General features: G+C 45.6%; 1 protein-coding gene across 1 annotated transcript in view; it reads right to left on the bottom strand.

Moving 5' to 3' along the window:
* The window catches only part of LOC139751780 (cell adhesion molecule Dscam2-like), a 629,594-nt gene that overhangs the window by 159,622 nt on the left and 448,240 nt on the right, over positions 1 to 21,732 (bottom strand). The window contains exon 2 of the mRNA XM_071667318.1: positions 14,314 to 14,438. Within this exon, the coding sequence (XP_071523419.1) occupies positions 14,314 to 14,438 (125 nt within the window). The remainder of the gene's footprint in view (positions 1 to 14,313; positions 14,439 to 21,732) is intronic.

A 21,732-nucleotide genomic window follows, 5' to 3' on the forward strand; every position in this document is an offset into this window, starting at 1 on the left:
GTGATTGGTGGGCCTTACCGTAAGTGTGGATGGTGGTACTAATCGCAGGTATAGATTTTAGCATTAACCGTAGGTGTGGGTAGTGGTATTAACAGTGGGTATGGGTGGTGGTACTAACCGGGGGTACTGGTGGTGGCACTAGCCATGTTTGTGGGTGGTGGTACTAACCGTGGGTGTAGGTGGCAGTACTAATCGTGGGTGTTGGTGGTGGCAATAACCGTGGGTATGGGTGGTGGCACTAACTGTGGGTGTGGGTGGTGGTACTACCGTGGGTGTGAGTGGTGGTACTAACCGTGAATGTGGGTAGTGATAGTAAACGTGGGTGTGGGTGGTGGTACTAACAGTGGGTATGGGTGTTGGCACTAGCCTAGGGTGGGTGGTTGTACTAATAGTTGGTATGAATGGTAGTGCTAACCGTGGGTGTGAGTGGCGGTCCTAGCCGTGGGTGTGGGTGGTTGTATTAACTGTGGGTTTGAGTTTTGGCACTAGCGGTGGGTGTGGGTGGTTGTACTAATGTGGGTGTGAATGACAGTACTAAACGTGGATGTGGGTGGTGGTCCTAGACATGGGTGTGGGTTGTGGTGCTGACCGTGGATGTGGGTGTTGGCACTAACCGTGGGTGTGGGTGGTTGTAGTAATCGTGGGTGCGCACGGTAGTACTAACCGTGGGTGTAGGTGGTGGCATACCCGTGGGTGTGGGTGGCAGTAATAACCGTGGATGTTCGTGGTGGTACTAAACGTGGGTGTGGGCTGTGGTACTAACCTTAGGTGTAGGTGGCGGTAATAACCGTGGGTGTGGGTGGTGGTATAAACGGTGGGTGTGGGTGGTGGCATTAACCGTGAGTGTGGTTGGTGGTACTAACCGTAGGTGTGGGTAGTGGCACTAACAGTAGGTGTGGGTCGTGGTCCCAACCGTGAATGTGGTTGGTGATACTAACCGTAGGTGTGGTTGGTGGTACTAGTCGTAGTTATAGGTGGTAGCACAACCCGTAGGTGTGGGTAGTGGTACTAACAGTGGGTATCAGTGGTAATACTAACCGGGGGTATTGGTGGTTGCACTAACCATAGGTGTGGGTGGTAGTACAAACCGTGGGTGTGGGTGGTGGTACTATCCGTGGGTGTGGCTGGTGATAATAACCGTGAATGTGACTGGTAGCACTAACCATGTGTGTGGGTGGTGGAACTAACCATGGGTGTGGTTGTTGGCACTAACCGTGGGTATGGGTGGTGGCACTAACCGTGGGTGTGGATGGTAGTAGTAACCGTGGGCGTCAGTGGTGGTACTAATCGTAAATGTGGGTAGTGATGTTAAACGTGGGTGTTGGTGGTGGTACTAACCATGGGTGTGGGTGTTGGTAAAAACAGTGGATGTAGGTGATTGTACTAATCGTGGGTGTGCACGATAGTACTAACCATGGGTGTGGGTGGTAGCATAACCGTGGGGGTGAGTGGTAGTATAACCGCGGGTATGGGTGAAGGTTCTAACAGTGGGTGTGGGTGGCAGTAATAACCATGGATGTTCGTGTTGGTACTCACCGTGGGTGAGGGTGGAGGTACTAACCGTCGATATAGTTGGCGGTAATAATCATGGGTGTGGATGGTTGTATTATCCGTGGTGTAGGTGAAGGTACTAACCAAGGGTGTGGGTATGGTTAATAACCAAGGGTGTGCGTGGTGGCACTAACCATGAGTGTGGGTGGTGGTATAAAGGGAGGGTGTGGGTGGTGATATTAACAGTGGGTGTTAGTGTTGGTAATAAACGTGGGTGTGGGTGGTGGCACTAACAGCGGATGGGGTTGGTGGTCCTAACCGTGGGTGTGAGTGGTGGCACTAACCGTGGGTGTGGGTGGTGGTATTAACCGTGGGTGTGGCTGGTGGTACTAACCGTACGTGTGGTTGGTGTTACTAATCGTAGGTATAGGTGGAGGCACTAACCGTAGGTGTGGGTAGCAGCATTAACCGTGGTTATGGGTGGTGGTACTAACCGAGGGTATTGGTGGTGCCACTAACCATGTGTTGGGTGGTAGTACTAACCGTGGAAGTGGGTGGTAGTACTAACCGTGGGTGTGGGTGGTGGTACTAACCGTGGATGTAGCTGGTGGTAATAGCCGTGAGTGTGAGTGGTGGAACTAACCGTGGGTGTGGGTGGTGGAACTAACCGTGGGTGTGGGTGGTGGAACTAACCATTGGGATGAGAGGTGGCACTAACCGTGGTTGTGATTGGTGGTACTAACCGTGGGCGTGGGTGGTGGTACAAACCGTGGGTATGGGTGGTGGTACTAACCGTGGGTGTGGGTAGCTGTAATAATCGTAGATGTGGGTGGTGGTACTAACTATGGATGTGGGCAGTGATACTACCCGTTGGTGTGGTTGGTGGTACTAGCCGTGAGTGTGGTTGGTGGTATTAACCGCCTCTTAGGGTGATGATAGTAAACACGTGTGTGGGTGGTAATACTAACCGTTGGTGTGGATGGTTGTACTAATCGTGGGTGTGCGTGGTACCACTAATCGTGGGTGTGGGTGGTATTACTAACCGTAGATGTAGGTGGTGGGACGAACTGTATGTGAGGATCATGGTACTAATCGTGGGCTTGGGTGGTGGCACTAAGCGAAGGTGTGGGCAGTGGTAATAACCGAGGGTGTGGGTGATGGCACTAACTGTAGGTGTGGGTAGTGATACTAACCGTGAGTATGGGTGGTGGTAATAATCGGGGTATTGGTGGTAGTACTAACCGTAGGTATGGGTGGTGGTACTAACCGTAAGTGTGGGTGGTGGTACTAACCGTGGGTGTGGATGGAGAGTAAACGTGGGCATGGATTGTGGTACTAACAGTGGGTGTGGGTGTTGGCACTAACCGTGGATGTGGGTGGTTGCACTAGTTGTGGGTGGTGGCCTAATCGTGTGTGTGGGTGGTGAAATAAATGTAGGTGTGGGTGAAGGTACTAACCGTGGGTGTGGGTGGCAGTAATAGGCGAGGGTGTTCGTGGTGGTACTAACAATGGGTGTGGGTCGTGGACTAACCGTGAATGTAGGTGGCCGTAATAACCGTGGGTGTGAGTGGTGGTATTAACAGTGGTGTGGGTGAAGGTACTAACCGTGGGTGTGTGTGGCTTTGATATCCGAGGGTGTTCGTGGTGGTACTAACCGTAGGTGTGGGTGCCGGTAATAACCGTGGTTGTGAGTAGTGGTATTAACCGTGGGTGTGGGTGGTGGTATTAACCGTGGGTGTGGGTGGTGGTATCAACCGTGGGTGTGGATGGTGGCACTAACAGTGAGTGTGATTGGTGGTCCTAACAGTAAGTGTGGGTGGTGGTACTAATCGTGGGCATAGGTGGTAGCACTAACAGTGGGTGTGGGTGGTGGTCCTAACTGTGGGTGTGGGTGGTGGTACTAACCATAGGTGTTGTTGGTGGTATTAGTCGTAGGTATAGGTGGTGGCACTAACCGTAGGTGTGGGTAGTGTTACTAACCGTAGGTATGGGTGGTGGTACTAACCGTGTGTATCGGTGGTGATACTAACCGGGGGTATTGATGGTGGCACTAACCATAGGTGTGGGTGGTAGTACAAACCGTGGGTGTGGGTGGTGGTACTACCCGTGATTGTGGCTGGTGTTATTAACCGTGGGTGTGGCTGGTAGCAATAACAGTGTGTGTGGGTGGTAGAACTAACCGTGAGTGTGGCTGTTGGCACTAACAGTGGGTGTGTGAGTGGTTGATAACCAAGGGTGTGCGTGGTGGCACTAGCCGTGGGTGTGGGTGATAGTACTAACCGCGGGTGTGAGTGCTAATTGTAGGTGTGGGTAGTGATAGTAAACGTGGGTGTAGGTGGTGGTACTAACCATGAGTGTGGGTGTTGGTAAAAACCGTGGGTGTGGGTGGTGGAACTAATCGTGAGTGTGCACGGTAGTACTAACCGTGGGTGTGGGTGGTGGCATAACCGCGGGTGTGGGTGAAGGTGATAAAGTGGGTGTGGGTGGCAGTGGGTGTTCGTATTGGTACTCACCGTGTGTGAGGTTGGTGTTACTAACCGTGGATATAGGTGGCGGTAATAATCGTGGGTGTGGGTGGTGGTAGTAAGCGTGGTGTGGGTGCCTGTAATAACCGTGGGTGTGGGTGGTGGTATAAACGGAAGGTGTGGGTGGTGATATTAACCGTGGATGTTAGTGGTGGTAATAACCGTGGATGCAGGTGGTAGCACTACCAGTGGGTGTGGTTGGTGGTCCTAACCGTGGGTGTGGGTGTGGATAAATAACCAAGGATGTGCGTGGTGGTACTAACCGTGGGTGTGGGTGCCTGTAATAACCGTGGGTGTGGGTGGTGGTATAAACGGAGGGTGTGGGTGGTGATATTAACCATGGATGTTAGTGGTGGTAATAACGTGGATGCAGGTGGTAGCACTACCAGTGGGTGTGGTTGGTGGTCCTAACCGTGGATGTGGTTGGTGGAACTAACCGCGGGTGTGGGTGGTGGTACTAACCGTATGTGTGGTTGGAGATATTAACAGTGGGTGTGGGTGGCGGTACTAACCGTGGGGATGGGTGAGGGCACTAACCGTGGGTATGAGTGGTGGTACTAACCGTGGGTGTGGCTGGTGGTACAACCGTGCGTGTGGCTGGTGGTACTAATCGTGGGTATAGGTGGTGGCACTAACCGTAGTTGTGGGCAGTGGTACTAACCGTAGGTATGGGTGTGGTTAATAACCAAGGGTGTGAGTAGTGGTACTGACCGTGGGTGCGGGCGGTGGTACTAACAGTGGGTATAGGTGGCGGTAATAACCGTGGGTGTGGGTGATGGTATTAACCATGGTGTAGGTGAAGGTACTAACCGTGGGTGTGGGTGTAGTTAATAACCAAGGGTGTACGTGGTGGTACTAACCGTGGGTGTGGGTGGCGGTAATAGCCGTGGGTGTGGGTATTGGTATTAACGGTGGGTGTGGGTGGTGGTATTAACTGAGAGTGTGGGTGGTGGTATTAACCGTGGTTGTGGGTGGTGGCACTAACAGTGGGCGTAGGGGGTGGTCGTAACCGTGGGTGCCGGTGGTGGTACTAACCGTAGGTGTGGTTGGTGGTACTAATCGTAGGTATAGGTGGTAGCACTAACCGTAGGTGTGGGTAGTGGTACTAACCTTGAGTATCGGTGGTGATCCTAACCGGGGGTATTGGTGGTGGCATTAACCATGGGTGTGGGTGGTAGCACAATACGTGTGTGTGGGTGGTGGAACTAGCCGTGGGTGTGGGTGATGGCACAACCGTGGGTATGGGTGGTGGCACTAACCGTGGGTGTGAGTGGTGGTATTAACCGTAGGTGTGGGTGGAGGTAGTAAACGTGGGTGTGGGTGACGGTACTAACCGTGGGTGTGGGTGTTGGAAAAACCGTGGGTGTGGGTGGTTGTACTACTCGTGGGTCGGGACAGTAGCATTAACCATGGGTGTGGGTGATGGCATAACCGTGGGTGAGGGTGGTGGTACTTACCTTGGATATAGGTGGCAGTAATGACCGTGGGTGTGGGTGGTGGTATTAACCGTTGTGTGGGTGAAAGTACTAACCGTGGTTGTGGGTGGCGTTAATAACCAATAGAGTGCGTGGTGGCACTGACCGTGGGTGTGGGTGGCAGTAATAACTGTGGGTGTGGGTAGTGGTATTATCGGTGGGCGTGGGTGGTGGCATTAACCGTGTGTGTAGGTGGTGGTAATAACCGTAGGTGAGGTTGGAGGCACTAACAGTGGGTGTGGATGGTAGTCCTAACTGTGGGTGTGGGTGGTGTTACTAACCGTGGGTGTGGGTGGCTATACTAACCGTATGTGTAGTTTGTGGAATTAACCATGGGTGTAGGTGGTGGTACTAACCGTGGGAGTGAATAGTGGCACTAATCGTGGGTGTGGGTGGTGGTACTAACCGTGGGTGTTGCTGGCGGTACTAACCGTACATGAGGTTGATGGTACTAATCATGGGTATAGGTGATGGCACTAACCGTAGGTGTGCGTAGTGGTACTAATTGTGGGCATGGTATGAGTGGTAGTTCTAACCGAGGATATTGGTGGTGGCACTAACCATGGGTTGGGTGGTGGTACTAGCCGTAGGTGTGGGTGGTAGTATTAACCGTGGGTGTGGGTGGCGGTGCTAACCGTGTATGTAGCTGGTGGTAATAACCGTGAGTGTGGCTAGTAGCACTAATCGTAGGTGTGGGTGTTGGCACTAACTGTGTGTGTGGGTGGTGGCACTAACCGTGGGTGTGAGTGGTGGTACTAGCCGTGGGTGTGAGTGGTGGTACAAAATGTGGGTATGGGTGGTGGTATTAACCGTGGGTGTGGGTAGTTGTCCTAATCGGGGGTGTGGGTGGTGGTACTAACCATGGATGTGGGCAGTGACACTAACCGTAGGTGTGGTTGGTGGTACTATCCGTGGGTGTGGTTGGTGGTACTAACCATGGGTTGATTTAGGTTGTGATAGTGAACATAGGTGTGGGTGGTAGTACTAACTGTGGGTGTGGATAGTTGTACTAATTGGGGGTGTGGGTGGTGTTACTAACCGTGGATGTAGGTGGTGGTACTAACCGTAGGTGAGGTTGATGGTACTAATCGTGGGCATGGGTGGTGGCGCTAACCGTAGGTATGTGCAGTGACACTATCGAGGGTGTGGGTGGTGGCACTAACTGCAGGTGTGGGTAGAGGTACTAACCGTGAGTATGGATGGTGGTACTAACCGGAGGTATTGGTGGTAGTACTAACCGTGGGTTTGGGTGGTGGTACTAACCGTGGGTGTGGGTGGTAGTGCTAACAGTGGGTGTGGGTGGATAGTAAACGTGGGTGTGGGATGTGGTACTACCTGTGGGTGTGGATGTTCGCACTAACCGTGGGTGTGGGTGCTTGTACTATTCGAGGGTGGTGGCATAACCATGGGTGTGGGTGGTGGCATAACCGTGGGTGTGGGTGGTGGCATAACCGTGGGTGTGGGTGGCAGTAATAACCGAGTGTTCCTGGCGGTACTAACAGTTGGTTAGTGGATGTGGGTGGCGGAAATAACCATGGATGTTGGTGGTGGTATTAACCGTGGTTTGGGTGATGGTACTAACCGTGGGTGTGGGTAGCGTTAAAAACTGAGAATGTGCGAGGTGGTACTGACCGTAGTTGTGGGTGGCGGTTATAACCGTGGGTGTGGGTATTCGTATTAGCCATGGGTGTGGTGATGGTATTAACCGTGGGTGTGGGTAGTGGTATTAACCGTGGATGTGGGTGGTGGCACTAACATTGGGTGTGATATTTGTTCCTAACCGTGAGTATGGGTGGTGGTAGTAATCGTACGTATAGGTGTTAGCACTAACCGTAGGTGTAGGTAGTGGTACTAATTGTGGGTATAGGTGGTAGCACTAACCGTAGGTGTGGGTAGTGGTGATAGTTGTGGGTATGGGTGGTGGCACCAACCGGGGGTACTGGTGCTGCCACTAGCAATGGGTGTGGGTGGTGGCACTAACCGTAGATATAAGTGGTGGCACTAACCGTGGGTAGGGGCGGTGATACTAACCGTAGGTGTGAGTGGTGGTACTAACCTTGGGTGTGGGTGGTGATAAAGACGTGGGTGTGGGTGGTGGTACAAGCCGTGGGTGTGGGTGTTGGCATTAGCCGTGGGTGTGGGTGGTAGGACTAATCGTAGGTGTGAATGGTAGTTCTATCCGTGGGTGTGAGTGGTGGTCCTAGCCGTGGGTGTGGGTGGTTGTAGTAACCATGGGTGTGGGTGTTGGCACTAGCCGTGGAAGTGGGTGGTAGTACTAACCGTGGGTGTGGTTGGTGGTCTTAGCCGTGGGTGTGGGTGTTGGCACTAACCGTAGGTGTGAGTGGTTGTATTAATCGTGGGTGCGCACGGTAATACTAACCGTGGGTGTGGGTGGTTGTATTAATCGTGGGTGTTCACGGTAGTACTAACCGTAGGTGTGGGTGGTGGCATAACCGTGGATGTGGGTGAAGCTACTAACCGTGGGTGTGGGTGGCAGTAATAACCATGGGTGTTCGTGGATGTAGTAAACCTTGGTGTGGGTGGTGGTACTAACCGTGGGTGTAGGTGGCGGTAATAACCGTGGGTGTGGGTGGTGTTACTAACCGTAGTGTGGGTGAAGGTACTAACCGTGGGTGTGGGTGTGGTTAATAACCAAGGGTGTGCGTGGTGGTAGTAACCGTTAGTGTAGTTGGCGGTAATAACCGTGGGTGTGGGTAGTGGTATTAACTCTGGGTGTGAGTGGTGGTATTAACCGTGAGAGTGGGTGGTGTTATCAACCGTGGGTGTGGGTGGTGGCACTAACAGAGGTTGTGGGTGGTGGTCCTAACCGTGGATGTGGGTCGTGGTACTAACCGTAGGTGTGGTTGGTGGTATTAATCGTGGGTATAGGTGGTGGCACTAACTGTAGGTGTGGGTAATGGTACTAATCGTGGGTATGGGTGGTGGTACCAACCGGGGGTATTGGTGGTGGCACTAATCATAGGTGGGTTGGTGGTACTAACCGTAGGTGTGGGTGCTAGTACTAAGCGTGGGTGTAGGTGTTGGTACTAACCGTGGATGTGGCCGGTGGTAATAACCGTGGGTGTGGCTGGTGGTAGCACTAAACGTGGGTGTGGCTGGTGGTACTAACCATGGGTGTGGTTGTTGGCATTAACCGTGGGTGTGGGTGGTGGCACTAACCGTGGGTGTGGGTGGTGGTACTAATCGAAGTTGTGGGTGTTGGTACCAACCGTTAGTGTGGGTGATAATAGTAAACGTGGGTGTGAGTGGTGGTACTAACCCTGGGTGTGGATGGTTGTACTAACTGTGGGTATGGTTGGTGGTACTAACCGCGAGCGTGGGGGCGGCACTATGTATAGGGTGGTGATACTAATCGTGGGTGTGGGTGGTAGTACTAACCGTGGATGTTGGTTGCGGTACTAACCGTGGGGTGGGTGATGGCACTACCGTGGTTGTGGGTGGTGGTACTAACTGTGGTTGTGGGTGTGGCACTAACCCTGGGTAAGGGTGGTGGTACTAACCATGGGTGTGGGTGCTGGCACTAAACGTGGGTGCGGGTGGTGTTCCTAACCGTAGGTGTGGCTGATGGTACTAACCGTACGTGTGGTTGGTGGTACTAGTCGTGGGTATAGATGGTGGCACTAACCGTAGGTTTGCGTAGTGGTACTAACCGTGGGTATGGGTAGTGGTACTAACTGGGGGTATTGGTGGTGGCACTAATCATAGGTGGGTTGGTGGTACTAACCGTGGGTGTGGGTTGGTGGTACTAACCGTGCGTGTGAGTTGGTGGTACTAACCGTGGGTGTGGGTGGTAGTACTAACCGTGGGTGTGGGTGTTGGTGCTAACCGTGGGTGTGGCTAGTGGTAATAACCGTGGGTGTGGCTGGTAGCAGTAACCTTCAGTGTGGGTGGTGGTACTAACCGTGGGTGTGGCTGGTGGCACTAACTGTTTGTCTGGTTGATGGCACTAACCGTGGGTGTAGGTAGTTGTACTAACCGTGGGTATGGATAGTGGTACTAACCGGGGGTATTGGTGGTGGCACTAACCATGGGTGGGGTGGTCGTACTAACCGTGGGTGTGAGTGGTGGTACTAAACGTGGGTGTGGGTAGTGGTACTAACCGTGAGTGTGGCTGGTGGCACTAACCGTGGGTATGGGTGGTGGCACTAACCGTAGGTGTTGGCGGTGGTACTAACCGTGGGTGTGGATGGTGGTGCTAACCGTGGATGTGGGTGGATAGTAAACGTTAGTGTGGGTGCTGGTACTAACCGTAGGCGTGGGTGTTGGCACTAACCGTGGGTGTGGGTGGTTGTACTGATCTTGGGTTTTGCATGGTAGTACTAAGCGTGGATATGGTTTGTTGCACTAACCGTGGGTGTGGGTGGTAGCACTAACCGTGGGTAAGGGTGGACTTACTAACCGTGGGTGTGGGTGGTGGTACTAACCGTGGGTGAGTGATGATAGTAAACGTGGGTGTGGGTGATGGTACTGACAGTGGGTATGGTTGGTGGTGCTAACCGTGAGTGTGGGTAGTTGTACTAACCGCGAGTATAGGTGGTGGTACTAACCGGGGGTATTGGTGGGGCACTAACCATGGGTGGGGTGGTGGTACTAACCGTGGGTGTGGATGGTAATACTAACCATGGGTGTGGGTGGTGGCACTAACAGTGGGTGTGGCTGGTGGTAATAACCGTGCGTGTGGCTGGTAGCACTACCCGTGGGTGTGGGTGGTGGTACTAACCGTAGGTGTGGGTGGTGGCACTAACCGTGGGTGTCGGTGGTGGTACTAACCGTGGGTGTGGGTGGTGGTACTAACCGTGGGTGTGGGTGGTGGTTCTAACCGTAGTTGAGGTTGGTGGTACTAATCGTGGGTATGGGTGGTGGTACTAACCGTGGGTGTGGGTAGTGGTACTAACCGTGGGTGTGAATGGTGGTACTTACTGGTGGTATTGGTGGCGGCTCTAACTATGGGTGTGGATGATGGTACTAACCGTGTGTATGAGTGGTGATACTAACCGTGGGTGTGGCTGGTGGTTATTACCGTTGATGTGGCTGGTGGTAATAAGACTGGGTTTGGCTGGTAGCACTAACTGTGGGTGTGGGTGGTGGTACTAACCGTAGGTGTGCCTAGTGGAACTAACCGTGAGCGTGGCAGGTGGCACTAACCGTGGGTATGGGTGGTGGCACTAACCGTGGGTGTGTTATTGGTGCTGCTAACCGTGGGTGTAGGTTGTGGTACCAACCCTGGGTGTGGGTGGTGATAGTAGCCGTCGGTGTGGGTGGTTGCACCAACAGTGGGTGTTGCTGGTGGAACTAACCGCGGGTGTGGGTTGTTGTACTTATCGTGGGTGTAGGTGGTAGTACTAACCGTTGGTGTGGGTGGTGATACTAACCGTGGGTGTGGTTGGTGGTACTACCCTTGGGTGTGGGTGGTGATATCAAACGTGGGTGTGGGTGGTGGTACTAACCGTGGGTGTGGCTGGTGCTAATAATCGTGGGTGTGGGTGGTGGCACTAACCGTGGGTATGGGTGGTGGCACTAACCGTGGGTATGGGTGGTGGCACTAAGCGTGGGTATGGGTGGTGGCACTAACCGTGGGTGTGGGTGGTGGAACTAACCTTGGGTGTGGGTGATGATAGTAAACGTGGGTGTGGGTGGTGGTACTAACCGTGGGTGTGAGTGGTGGTACTAACTGTGGGCATGGGTGGTGGTACTAACCGTGATTGTGTGTAGTTTACTAACCGTGGGTATTTGTGGTGGTACTAACCGGGAGTATTGGTGGTGGCACTAACCATGGGTGGGTGGTGGTACTAACCGTGGGTGTGGGTGGTGGTACTAACCGTGGGTGTGGGTGGTGGTAGCAACCGTGGATGTGGGTGATGATAGTAAACGTTGGTGTGGGTGGTGGTACTAACCTTGGGTGTGGGTGGTGGTAATGACCCCTGGTTATGGGTGGTGGTACTAACCATAAGCGTGGGTAGTTGTACTAGCCGTGAGTATTTGTGGTGGTACTGACCGGGGGTACTGGTGGTGGCACTAACCATTGGTGGGGTGGTGATACTAATCGTGGGTGTTGGTGGTAGTACTAACCGTGGGTGTCGGTGGTGGTACTAACCGTGGGTGTGGCTGGTATCCACTGGTGTGACTGGTAGCACAAACCGTGCTACCAGTCTGTGGTGGGGTGGTGATACTAATTGTGGGTGTGGGTGGTGGCATTAACCGTGGGTATGGGTGGTGGCACTAGCCGTGGGTGCGGGTGGTGGTCCTAATCGTGGGTATAGCTGGTGCTAATAACCGTGGGTGTGGCTGGTAGCACTAACCGTGAGTGTGGGTGCTGGTGCTAACCGTGTGTGTGGGTGGTGGTACTAACCGTTGGTGTGGGTGTTGGCACTAACCGTGGGTCTGGGTGGTTGTACTAATCGTGGATGTAAATGGTAGTATTGACCGTGGATGTGGGTGGTGGTCCTAGACGTGGGTGTGGGTGGTGGTACTAACCATAGGTGTGGTTGGTGGTACTGACCGTGGGAATGGGTGGTGGCACTAACCGGAGGCGTGGTTAGTCGCACTATCCGTGGGTGTGGGTGGTAGCACTAACCGTGGGTGTGGGTGGTAGCACTAACCGTCGGTGCAGTAGGTATAACTAACCGTAGGCGTAACTGGTGGCACTAACCATGGGTGTGGATGGTGGCACTAACCGTGTGTGTGTGCGTGGTGGTACTAAGCGTGGGTGTGGGTGGTGGTATTAACTGGGTGTGGGTGGTGATAGAAACCGTGAGTGTGAGTGGCTGTACCAACCAAGGGTGTGGGTAATGGCACTAACCGTGGTTGTGGGTAGTTGTACTAAACGTGGATGTGAGTGGTGGTACTAACTGTGGGTGTGGGTGTTGGTGGGTGGTACCAATCATGGGTGTGCGTGGTGTTACTAGCCTTTGGTGTGTGTTGTGGTACTAACCGTGGGTGTGGGTGCTGGCACCAACCAAGGGTGTGGGCGGTAGTGCTAACCGTGGGAAAGGTGGTGGGACTAACTGTGGGTGAGGCTAGTGTTACTAACCGTGGGTGTGGGTAGTGGTACTAACCGTGGTTGTGGGTGGCGGTGCTAACCGTGAGCGTGGATACTGGTACTAACCGTTTGTGTAGGTAGTGGTACTAACCGTGGGTATGGGTGGTGGCACTGACCGTGGGCGTGGATAGTGGTACTAACTGTACGTGTGGGCGGTGGTGCTAACCGTGGGTGAGGCTGGTGGTACTAGCCGTAGGTGTGGGCGATGGTACTAGCCGTGGGTATAGGTGGTGCCACTAACCATGGTTGTCAGTGGTGGTACTAACCGTGGGTATGGGTGGTTGTACTAACTGTGGGTGTGGCTAGTGTTACTAACCGTGGGTGGGTGTTGTGGTACTTACCGTGGGCGTGTGTTGCTGGTGTTGTACTGACCGTGGGCGTCAGTTGTTGGTGGTGGTACTAACCTTAGGTGTTTAGAACTACTAACTGTGGGCATGGAGTATGGGTGTGTTCCTAACCGTGGGCGTGGAATGTGGATCGTGGTACCAACCGAGGGCGTGTGTTTTGGTACTAACCGTGGGCGTGGGGGGCTGGTATTGTACTAACCGTGGGCGTGGGGTGCTGGTATTGTACTAACCGTGGGCGTGGGGTGTGGGTGGTGGTACTAATCTTGCGTGTGTGTGGTGGTAATAACCGTGGGCGTGGGGTGTTGGTGTTGTACTAACCATGGGCGTGGAGTGTGAGTTTTGCTACTAATCGTGGCCGTGGGATGTGGTTGTGGTACTAACCGTGAGCGTGTGGTGTTGGTATGGTACTAACTTTGGGCATGGGGTAAGAGTGTTGGTATCAACCGTGGGCGTGGGGTGTGAGTGTGGTGCTTCCCGTGAGCGTGTAGGCTAGTGTGGTACTAAACGTGGAAGTGGAGTGAGGGTGGTGGCACTAACCGTGAGCGTGGGGTGTTGGTGTTGTACTAACCGTGGGCATGGGGTGTGGGTAAGGGCACTAACCGTGGACGTGGGGTGTGGTACTAACAGTGGGAGTGGAGTGTGGATGTGTTACTAATCGTGGCCGTAGGATGTGGGTGGTGGTACTAGCCATGGCCGTGGGATGTGGTTGGAGGTACTAACCGTGGGCGAAAGGTGTGGGTGGTGTTACTAACCATAAGCGTGGAGTGTAGGTGGTTGGTACTAACCGTGGAGAGTGGTTCTAACATTGGACGTGGTACTAACCATGAGGTGTGGTACTAACCATGGGTGTGGTACTAACCGTGGGTTGTGGTACTAACTGTAGGCGTGGTACTAACCGTGGGCGTGGTACTAACCGTGGGGCGTGGTACTAGCCGTGGATGTGAAGCGTGGCACAAACCGTGGGCGTGGTACTAACCGTGGGGCGCGTTACTAACCGCGGGAATGGGGCGTGGTACAAACCATGGAGTGTGGTACTAACCGTGGGAGTGGCACGAATCATGGGAGTGGGGCGTGCTACAAGCTGTGGGCGTGGTACTAACCATGTTGTATGGTACTAACCGTGGACGTGGTACTAACCATGTTGTATGGTACTAACCGTGGTCGTGGTACTAACCATGGGGTGTGGTACTAACCGTGGTCGAGGTACTAACCATGGGGTGTGGTACTAACCGTGGGCGTGGTACTAACCATGGGGTGTGGTACTAACCGTGGGCGTGGTACTAACCATGGGATGTGGTACTAACCGTGGGCGTGGTACTAACCATGAGGTGTGGTACTAACCGTGGGCATGGTACTAAGCATGGGATGTGGTACTAACCGTGGGCGTGGTACTAACCATGAGGTGTGGTACTAACCGTGGGCGTGGGGTTGCCGTGGGCAGAGCAGTGGAGGGCAGCACCCGTGGTGTTGAGGAAGGAGAGGGCTGGTGGAGGCTCTACTAGGAACTGTGGACCTTCCTGCACCCCAGCCCGACACTCCCCTGTAACAATAATAGCAACAGTTAATACAACAGCTATATGTAAAACAACAACAACAACAGCAACAACAACGACAACTTAATACAACAGTGACAATTACAAGTGAAGTATTAAAATTATAAAGAACATCAAGTTAGTGCATCAAATATCATAGCATTTATTGCGTCATTTATGATAACATTAAGTTAGGAAGTCATATATGATAACATTAAATTAGGAAGTCATATATGATACCATTAAGTTAGTGCGTCATATATCCTAACATTTAGTGCGTCATATATGATAACATTAAGTTAGAGCGTTATATATCATAACTTTAGTGCGTCATATATGATAACATTAAAATAGAGCGTCATGTATGATAACATTATGTTAGAGCGTCATATATCATAATATCAAGTTAGTGCGTCATAAATGATAAAATTAAGCTATAGCGTCATATAAGATAACATTAAGTTAGAGCGTCATACAACATAACATCAAGTTACAGCGTCATATACGATATCATTAAGTTAGAGCGTCAGATATGATAACATTAAGTTAGTGCGTTATATATGATAACATTAAGTTAGTGCGTCATATATAATAACATTACGTTAGAGCGTTACATATCATAACATCAAGTTAGTGCGTCATAAACGAAAATATTTAGAACGTCATATATGGTAACATTAAGTTAGTGCGTCATATATGTTAACATTAAGTTAGAGCGTCATATATAAAATCATTAAGTTAGAACGCTATATATGATGACATTAAATACGTCATATATGATAACATTAAGTTAGAGCGTCATATATGATAACCTTAAGTTAGAGCTTCATAAATGATAACATCAATTTAGAGCGTCATATATCATAACATCAAGGTAGCACGTCATATATGATAACATTATGTTAGTGCGTCATATATGATAACATGAAGTTAGTGCGTCATATATGATAACATTAAGTCAGAGCGTCATATATGATAACATCAACTTAGAGCGTCATATAACATGAAGTTCGTGCGTTATATGAGATAACAATAAGTCAAAGCGTAATATATCATAACATCAAGTTGGTGTGTCATATATCATAACATCAAGCTAGAGCATCTTATATGATAACATAAATTTGTGCGTCAATATCATGATATCAAGTTTGAGCGTCATATATCATAACATCAAGTTTGAGCGTCATATATCATAACATCAAGTTACAGCGTCATATACGATAAAATTGTTATAGCGTCATATATCACAACATCAAGTTAGTGCGTCATATAACATCAGATTAGTGCATCATATATGATAACATTAAGTTCGAGCGTGATATATGATAACATTAAGATAGGGCGTCATATACCATCAAGTTATAGAGTCATATAAAACATTATGTTATAGCGTCATATATGATTACATTAAGTTAGTGCGTCATAAATGATAACATTAAGTTAGAGCGTCATAAATAATAACATCAAGTTAGAGCGACATATATCATAATACCAATGTAGCGCGTCATATATGATAGAATTAAGTTATAGCGTCATATATAATAACATCAATTCAAACCGTCATATATCATAACATCAAGTTATTGCATCATATAAGATAACATTAAGTCAGAAAGTCATATATCATAACATAAGATAGTGCGTCATATATCATAACATCAAGTTAGTGCGTCATATATCATAACATTAAGTTAGAGCGTCTTATACGATAACATTAAATTAGTGCGTCAATATCATGACATCAAGTTTGAGCATCATATATCATAACATCAAGTGAGAGCGTCAAATATCATAACATCAAGTTAGTGCGTCATATAAAAAGTGCGTTATATAAAACATTAAGTTAGAGCGTCATATATGATAACATTAAGATAGAGCATCATGTATCTTAACATCATGTTAAAGCGTCATATATGATAACATTAAATTAGAGCATCATATATCTTAACATCAGGTTGGAGCGTCACATATCACAACATCAAGTTAGAGCGGGATATATCATAATATAAAGTTAGTGCGTCATATATAACATTAAGTTAGCAAGTCATTTATAGTAACATTAAGTTAGTGCGTCATATATAATAACATTACGTTAGTGAATCATATATCATAACATCAAGTTAGTGCGTCATATACCATTACATCAAGTTAGTGCGTCATCTATGATAACATTAAGTTAGAGCATCATATATGATAACATTAAGTTAGAACGTCATATGTGATAACAATGTTAGATCGTCATATATCATAACATCAAGTTAAAGCGTCATATATCATAACATCAAGTTAAAGCTTCATATATCATAACATCAAATTAGTGCGTCATATATGATAACATGAAGTTAACGAGTCATAGAAGATAACATTCAGTTATTGCGTCATACATGATTACATTACCTTACTGAGTCATATGATAACATCAAGTTAGTGCGCCTTACACCAAGTTAAAATGCCATATATAATACCATCAAGTTTAGTGCGTCATATACGGTAACATTACGTTAGTCCGTCATATAACGTTAAATTAGAGAGTCATATATGATGACATTAAGTTAGAGCGTCATCTATGATAACATTAAGCTAGAGCGTCACATATGATAACATTGAGTTAGTGCGTCATATATGATAACATAAGCTTATAGTGTCATATATCATAACATCAAGTTAATGCGTCTTACATCATACCAATAAGTATATCATATCAAGTTAGTGCATCATATATGATAACAGTAAGTAAGAGCGTCATATATGATAAATTAAGTTAGTGTCAAATTGATGACATTAAGTTTGAGCTTCATATATCATAACATCACGTAAGTGTGTCATATAAGACATTAAGTTACAGCGTCAAATATGATAACATCAAGTTAGCGCGTCATATATGATAACATTATGTTAAAGCGTCACATATTATGACATCAAGTTAAAGCAACATATATGATAACATTTAGTGCGTCATATATGATAACATTAAGATAGTGAGACATATATGATAACATTAAGTTAGAGCGTCATATATGATAACATTAAGCTAGTGCCTCATATATGATAACATTAAGTTAGCGCGTCATATATGATAACATTATGTTAGAGCGTCATAAATGATAACATTAAGTTAGAACATCATGTATCATAATATCAGGTTAGTGCGTCATATATGATAACATTAAGTTAGTTCGTCTTATATGATAACATTAAGTTAGAGCGTCATATATCATTACATCAATTAGTGCGTCATATATGGTAAAATTACGTTACAGCGTCATATAAAATAACATTACATTAGCGCGTCATATATCATAACATCAAGTTAGTGCGTCATATATGATTACATTAAGTTAGTTCGTTCTGTATGATAACATTGTTAGAGCGTCATAAACGAAACATAAAGTTACATCATACATCATTACATAGAGTAAGTACGCCATATATGAAAACAATAATTCAGTTCGTCTTATATGATAACATTAGATTAGAATATCATAAATAATAACATTAATAAATGATAACATAGATTAAGTTAGAGTGTCATATATGATAACATTAAGTTAGAATGTCATATATCATAATATCAAGTGCGTCATATATAACATTACGTTAGAGCGTCAAATATGATAACATCAAATTAGTGCGTCATATATGATGCCATCAAGTTAGACCGTCATATATGATAACATTATGTTAGTGTGTCATATGTGATAACATCAAGTTAGTGCATCATATATAATAGCATTATGTTAGAGCGTCATATATGATAACATTGAGTTAGAGCGTCATATAACATAACATCAAGTTAGTGCGTCGTATATGATAACATTAAGATAGAGCGCCATATATGATAACATTAAGCTTGAGCGTCATATATGATAAAAGGAAGTTAGTGCGTTGTATATGATAGCGTTAATTTAGAGCGTCACATATCATAACATTGAGTTAGAGCGTCATATATGATAATATTATGTTAGTGCGTCGTATATGATAACATTACGTTTGCGTGTCATGTATGATAACTTTAAGTTAGAGCGTCATATATCATAACGTCAAGCTAATGCGTCATATATGATAACATGAAGTTAGCGCGTTGTATATGATAACTTAATTTAGAGCGTCACATATCATAACATTGGGTTAGGGTGCCATATATGACAACATTAAGTTAGTGCGTCATATATGATACCATTAAGTTAGAGCGTCATATATGATAACATAAAGTTAGTGCATTATATATGATAACATTAAGTTAGCGCGTCATATATGATAACTGTTTGTTAGAGTATCATATATGATAACATGAAGTTAGTGCGTCATATATGATAACATTAAGTTAGAGCGTCATTTACCATAACAGAATGTTAGAGCTTCATATATGATAACATTAAGTTAGTGCGTCATAAATCATAACATCAAGTTAGAGCGTCATATATCATGAAATAAAGTTCGAGCGTCATATATGATGATATTACCTTAGCGAGATATATATGATAACATTTACAGCGTCATACATGATAACATTAAGTTACTGAATCATAAATGATAACATCAAGTTAGTGCGTCATATATGATGACATCAAGTTAGTGCGTATATATGATAACATTAAGATAGAGTGTCGCATATGATAACATTAAACTTGAGAGTCATATATGATAACATAAAGTTAGTGCGTTGTATATGATAGCATTAATTTAGAGCGTCACATATCATAACATTGAGTTAGTGCCGTATACATGATAACATTTGGTTAGTGCGTCATATATGATAACATTACGTTTGCGTGTCATATATGATAACATTAAGTTAGAGCGTCATATATCATAACATCAAGCTAATGCGTCATATATGACAACATGAAGTTATTGCGTTTTATATGACAGCATTGATTTAGAGCGAAACATATCATAACATTGAGTTAGAGCGTCGTATATGATAACATTAAGTTAGTGTGTTATAAATAATAACATTAAGTTGGCGCGCGATGTATAATAACTTTTAGTTAGTGCATCATGTGTCATAGCATTACGTTAGAGCGTCATTTATCATAACAGAATGTTAGAGCTGCATATATTATAACATTAAGTTAGTGCGTCATATATCACAACATCAAGTTAGAGCGTCATATATCATGACTTAAAGTTAGAGAGTCACATATGATAACATTAAGTAAGCGTATCATATATCATAACATTAAGTTAGAGCGTCATACATCATAACATTAAGTTAGAGCGTCATATATCATAACATCAAGATAGAGCGTCATATGTGATAACATTAAGTTAGACTTCATATATCATATCCTCAAGTTAGTGCGTCATATATGATAACATTACGTTAGTGCGTCATATACGATAACATTAAGTTGGAGCGTCTTATATGATAACATTAAGTTAGAGCGTCATATACCATAACATCAAGCTTGAGCTTCATATATGATAACATTCAATTAGAGCGTCATATATCATAACTTTAAGTTAGATCGTTATAAATGATAACATTAAGTTATAGCGTCACATATGATAACATCAAGTTAGAGTGTCATGTATGATGAAATTAAGTTAGTGCGTTATATATCATAACATCAAGTTAGTGCGTCATACATGATAACATTAGATAGAGTGTCATACATGATAACATTATGTTAGCGCGTCTTATATGATAGCCTCAAGTTAGTGCGTCATATATAATAACATTATGATAGAGCGTTATATATGATAATATTAAGTTAGAGCGTCATACATAATAACATTTAGTTAGAGCGTAATATAAATAATAAGTAATATAAGTAATATAAGTAATAAAAAATAAGTTAGTGCGTCATGTTTGATAACATTAAGTTAGCAAGTCATATATGATAACATTAAGTTAGTGCGTCATATATGATGATATGAAGTTAGAGCGTCATATATCATAACATCAATTATTGCGTCATATATGATAACATTAAGTTAGAGCGTCATATATGATAACATTAAGCTTGAGCGTCATATATGATGACATGAATTTAGTGCATCATATATGATAACATTAATTTAGAGAGTCATATATCATAACATTACATTAGAGCGTCATACATTAAATTAGTGCGCCATATGTGATAACATTTCGTTAGCGTGTAATATATGATAACATTAAGTTAGAGCGTCATATACCATAACATCAAAATAGTGCGTCATATATGATAACATTAACTTAGAGCGTCATATATCATTACATCAAGTTAGTGCGTTATATATGATAACATTAAGTTAGAGCGTCATATATGATAACAATAACTTAGTGCGTTATTTATGATAACATTAAGTTAGCGCGCCACATACGATAACATTAAGTTAGTGTATCATATTTGGAAACATTGCGTTAGCGTGTCATATATGATAATCTTAAGTTAGAGCGTCACATATAATGACATGAAGTTAGTGTGTCATGTATGATAACATCAAGTTAATGCGTCATATATGATAGCATCAAGTTAGTGCGTCATATATCATAACATTATGATAGAGCGTTATATATCATAACATTATGCTAGAGCGTTATATATGATAACATTAAGTTAGCACTTCATACATGATAACATTTAGTTAGAGCGTTATGTATGATAACATTAAGATAGAGCATAATATATGATAACATTAAGCTAGCGAGTCATGTATGATAACATTAAGTTACAGCGTCATATATGATAACGTTAAGTTAGAGCGTCATATATCATAACATCAATTAGTGCGTCATAAATGATAACATTAAGTTAGCACTTCATACATGATAACATTTAGTTAGAGCGTTATGTATAATAACATATAACATTAAGATAGAGCATAATATATGATAACATTAAGCTAGCGAGTCATGTATGATAACATTAAGTTACAGCGTCATATATGATAACATTAAGTTAGAGCGTCATATATCATAACATCAATTAGTGCGTCATAAATGATAACATTAAGTTAGCACTTCATACATGATAACATTTAGTTAGAGCGTTATGTATAATAACATATAACATTAAGATAGAGCGTCATATATGATAACATTAAGTTAGCGAGTCATGTATGGTAACATTAAGTTACAGCGTCATATATGATAACATTAAGTAAGAGCGTCATATATCATAACATCAATTAGTGCGTCATAAATGATAACGTTAAGTTAGCACTTCATACATGATAACATTTAGTTAGAGCGTTATGTATAATAACATATAACATATAACATATAACATATAAAAAATGTTTATAGAGGGAAAAAATGAAAAAATAACGGAACAAACGAAAATGGGAAATGCCACGCAGGTTCATATATAT

Source organism: Panulirus ornatus, chromosome 12 (genome assembly GCF_036320965.1).
Source record: "Panulirus ornatus isolate Po-2019 chromosome 12, ASM3632096v1, whole genome shotgun sequence".
In the NCBI taxonomy this organism is placed as follows: Eukaryota; Metazoa; Arthropoda; class Malacostraca; order Decapoda; family Palinuridae; genus Panulirus; species Panulirus ornatus.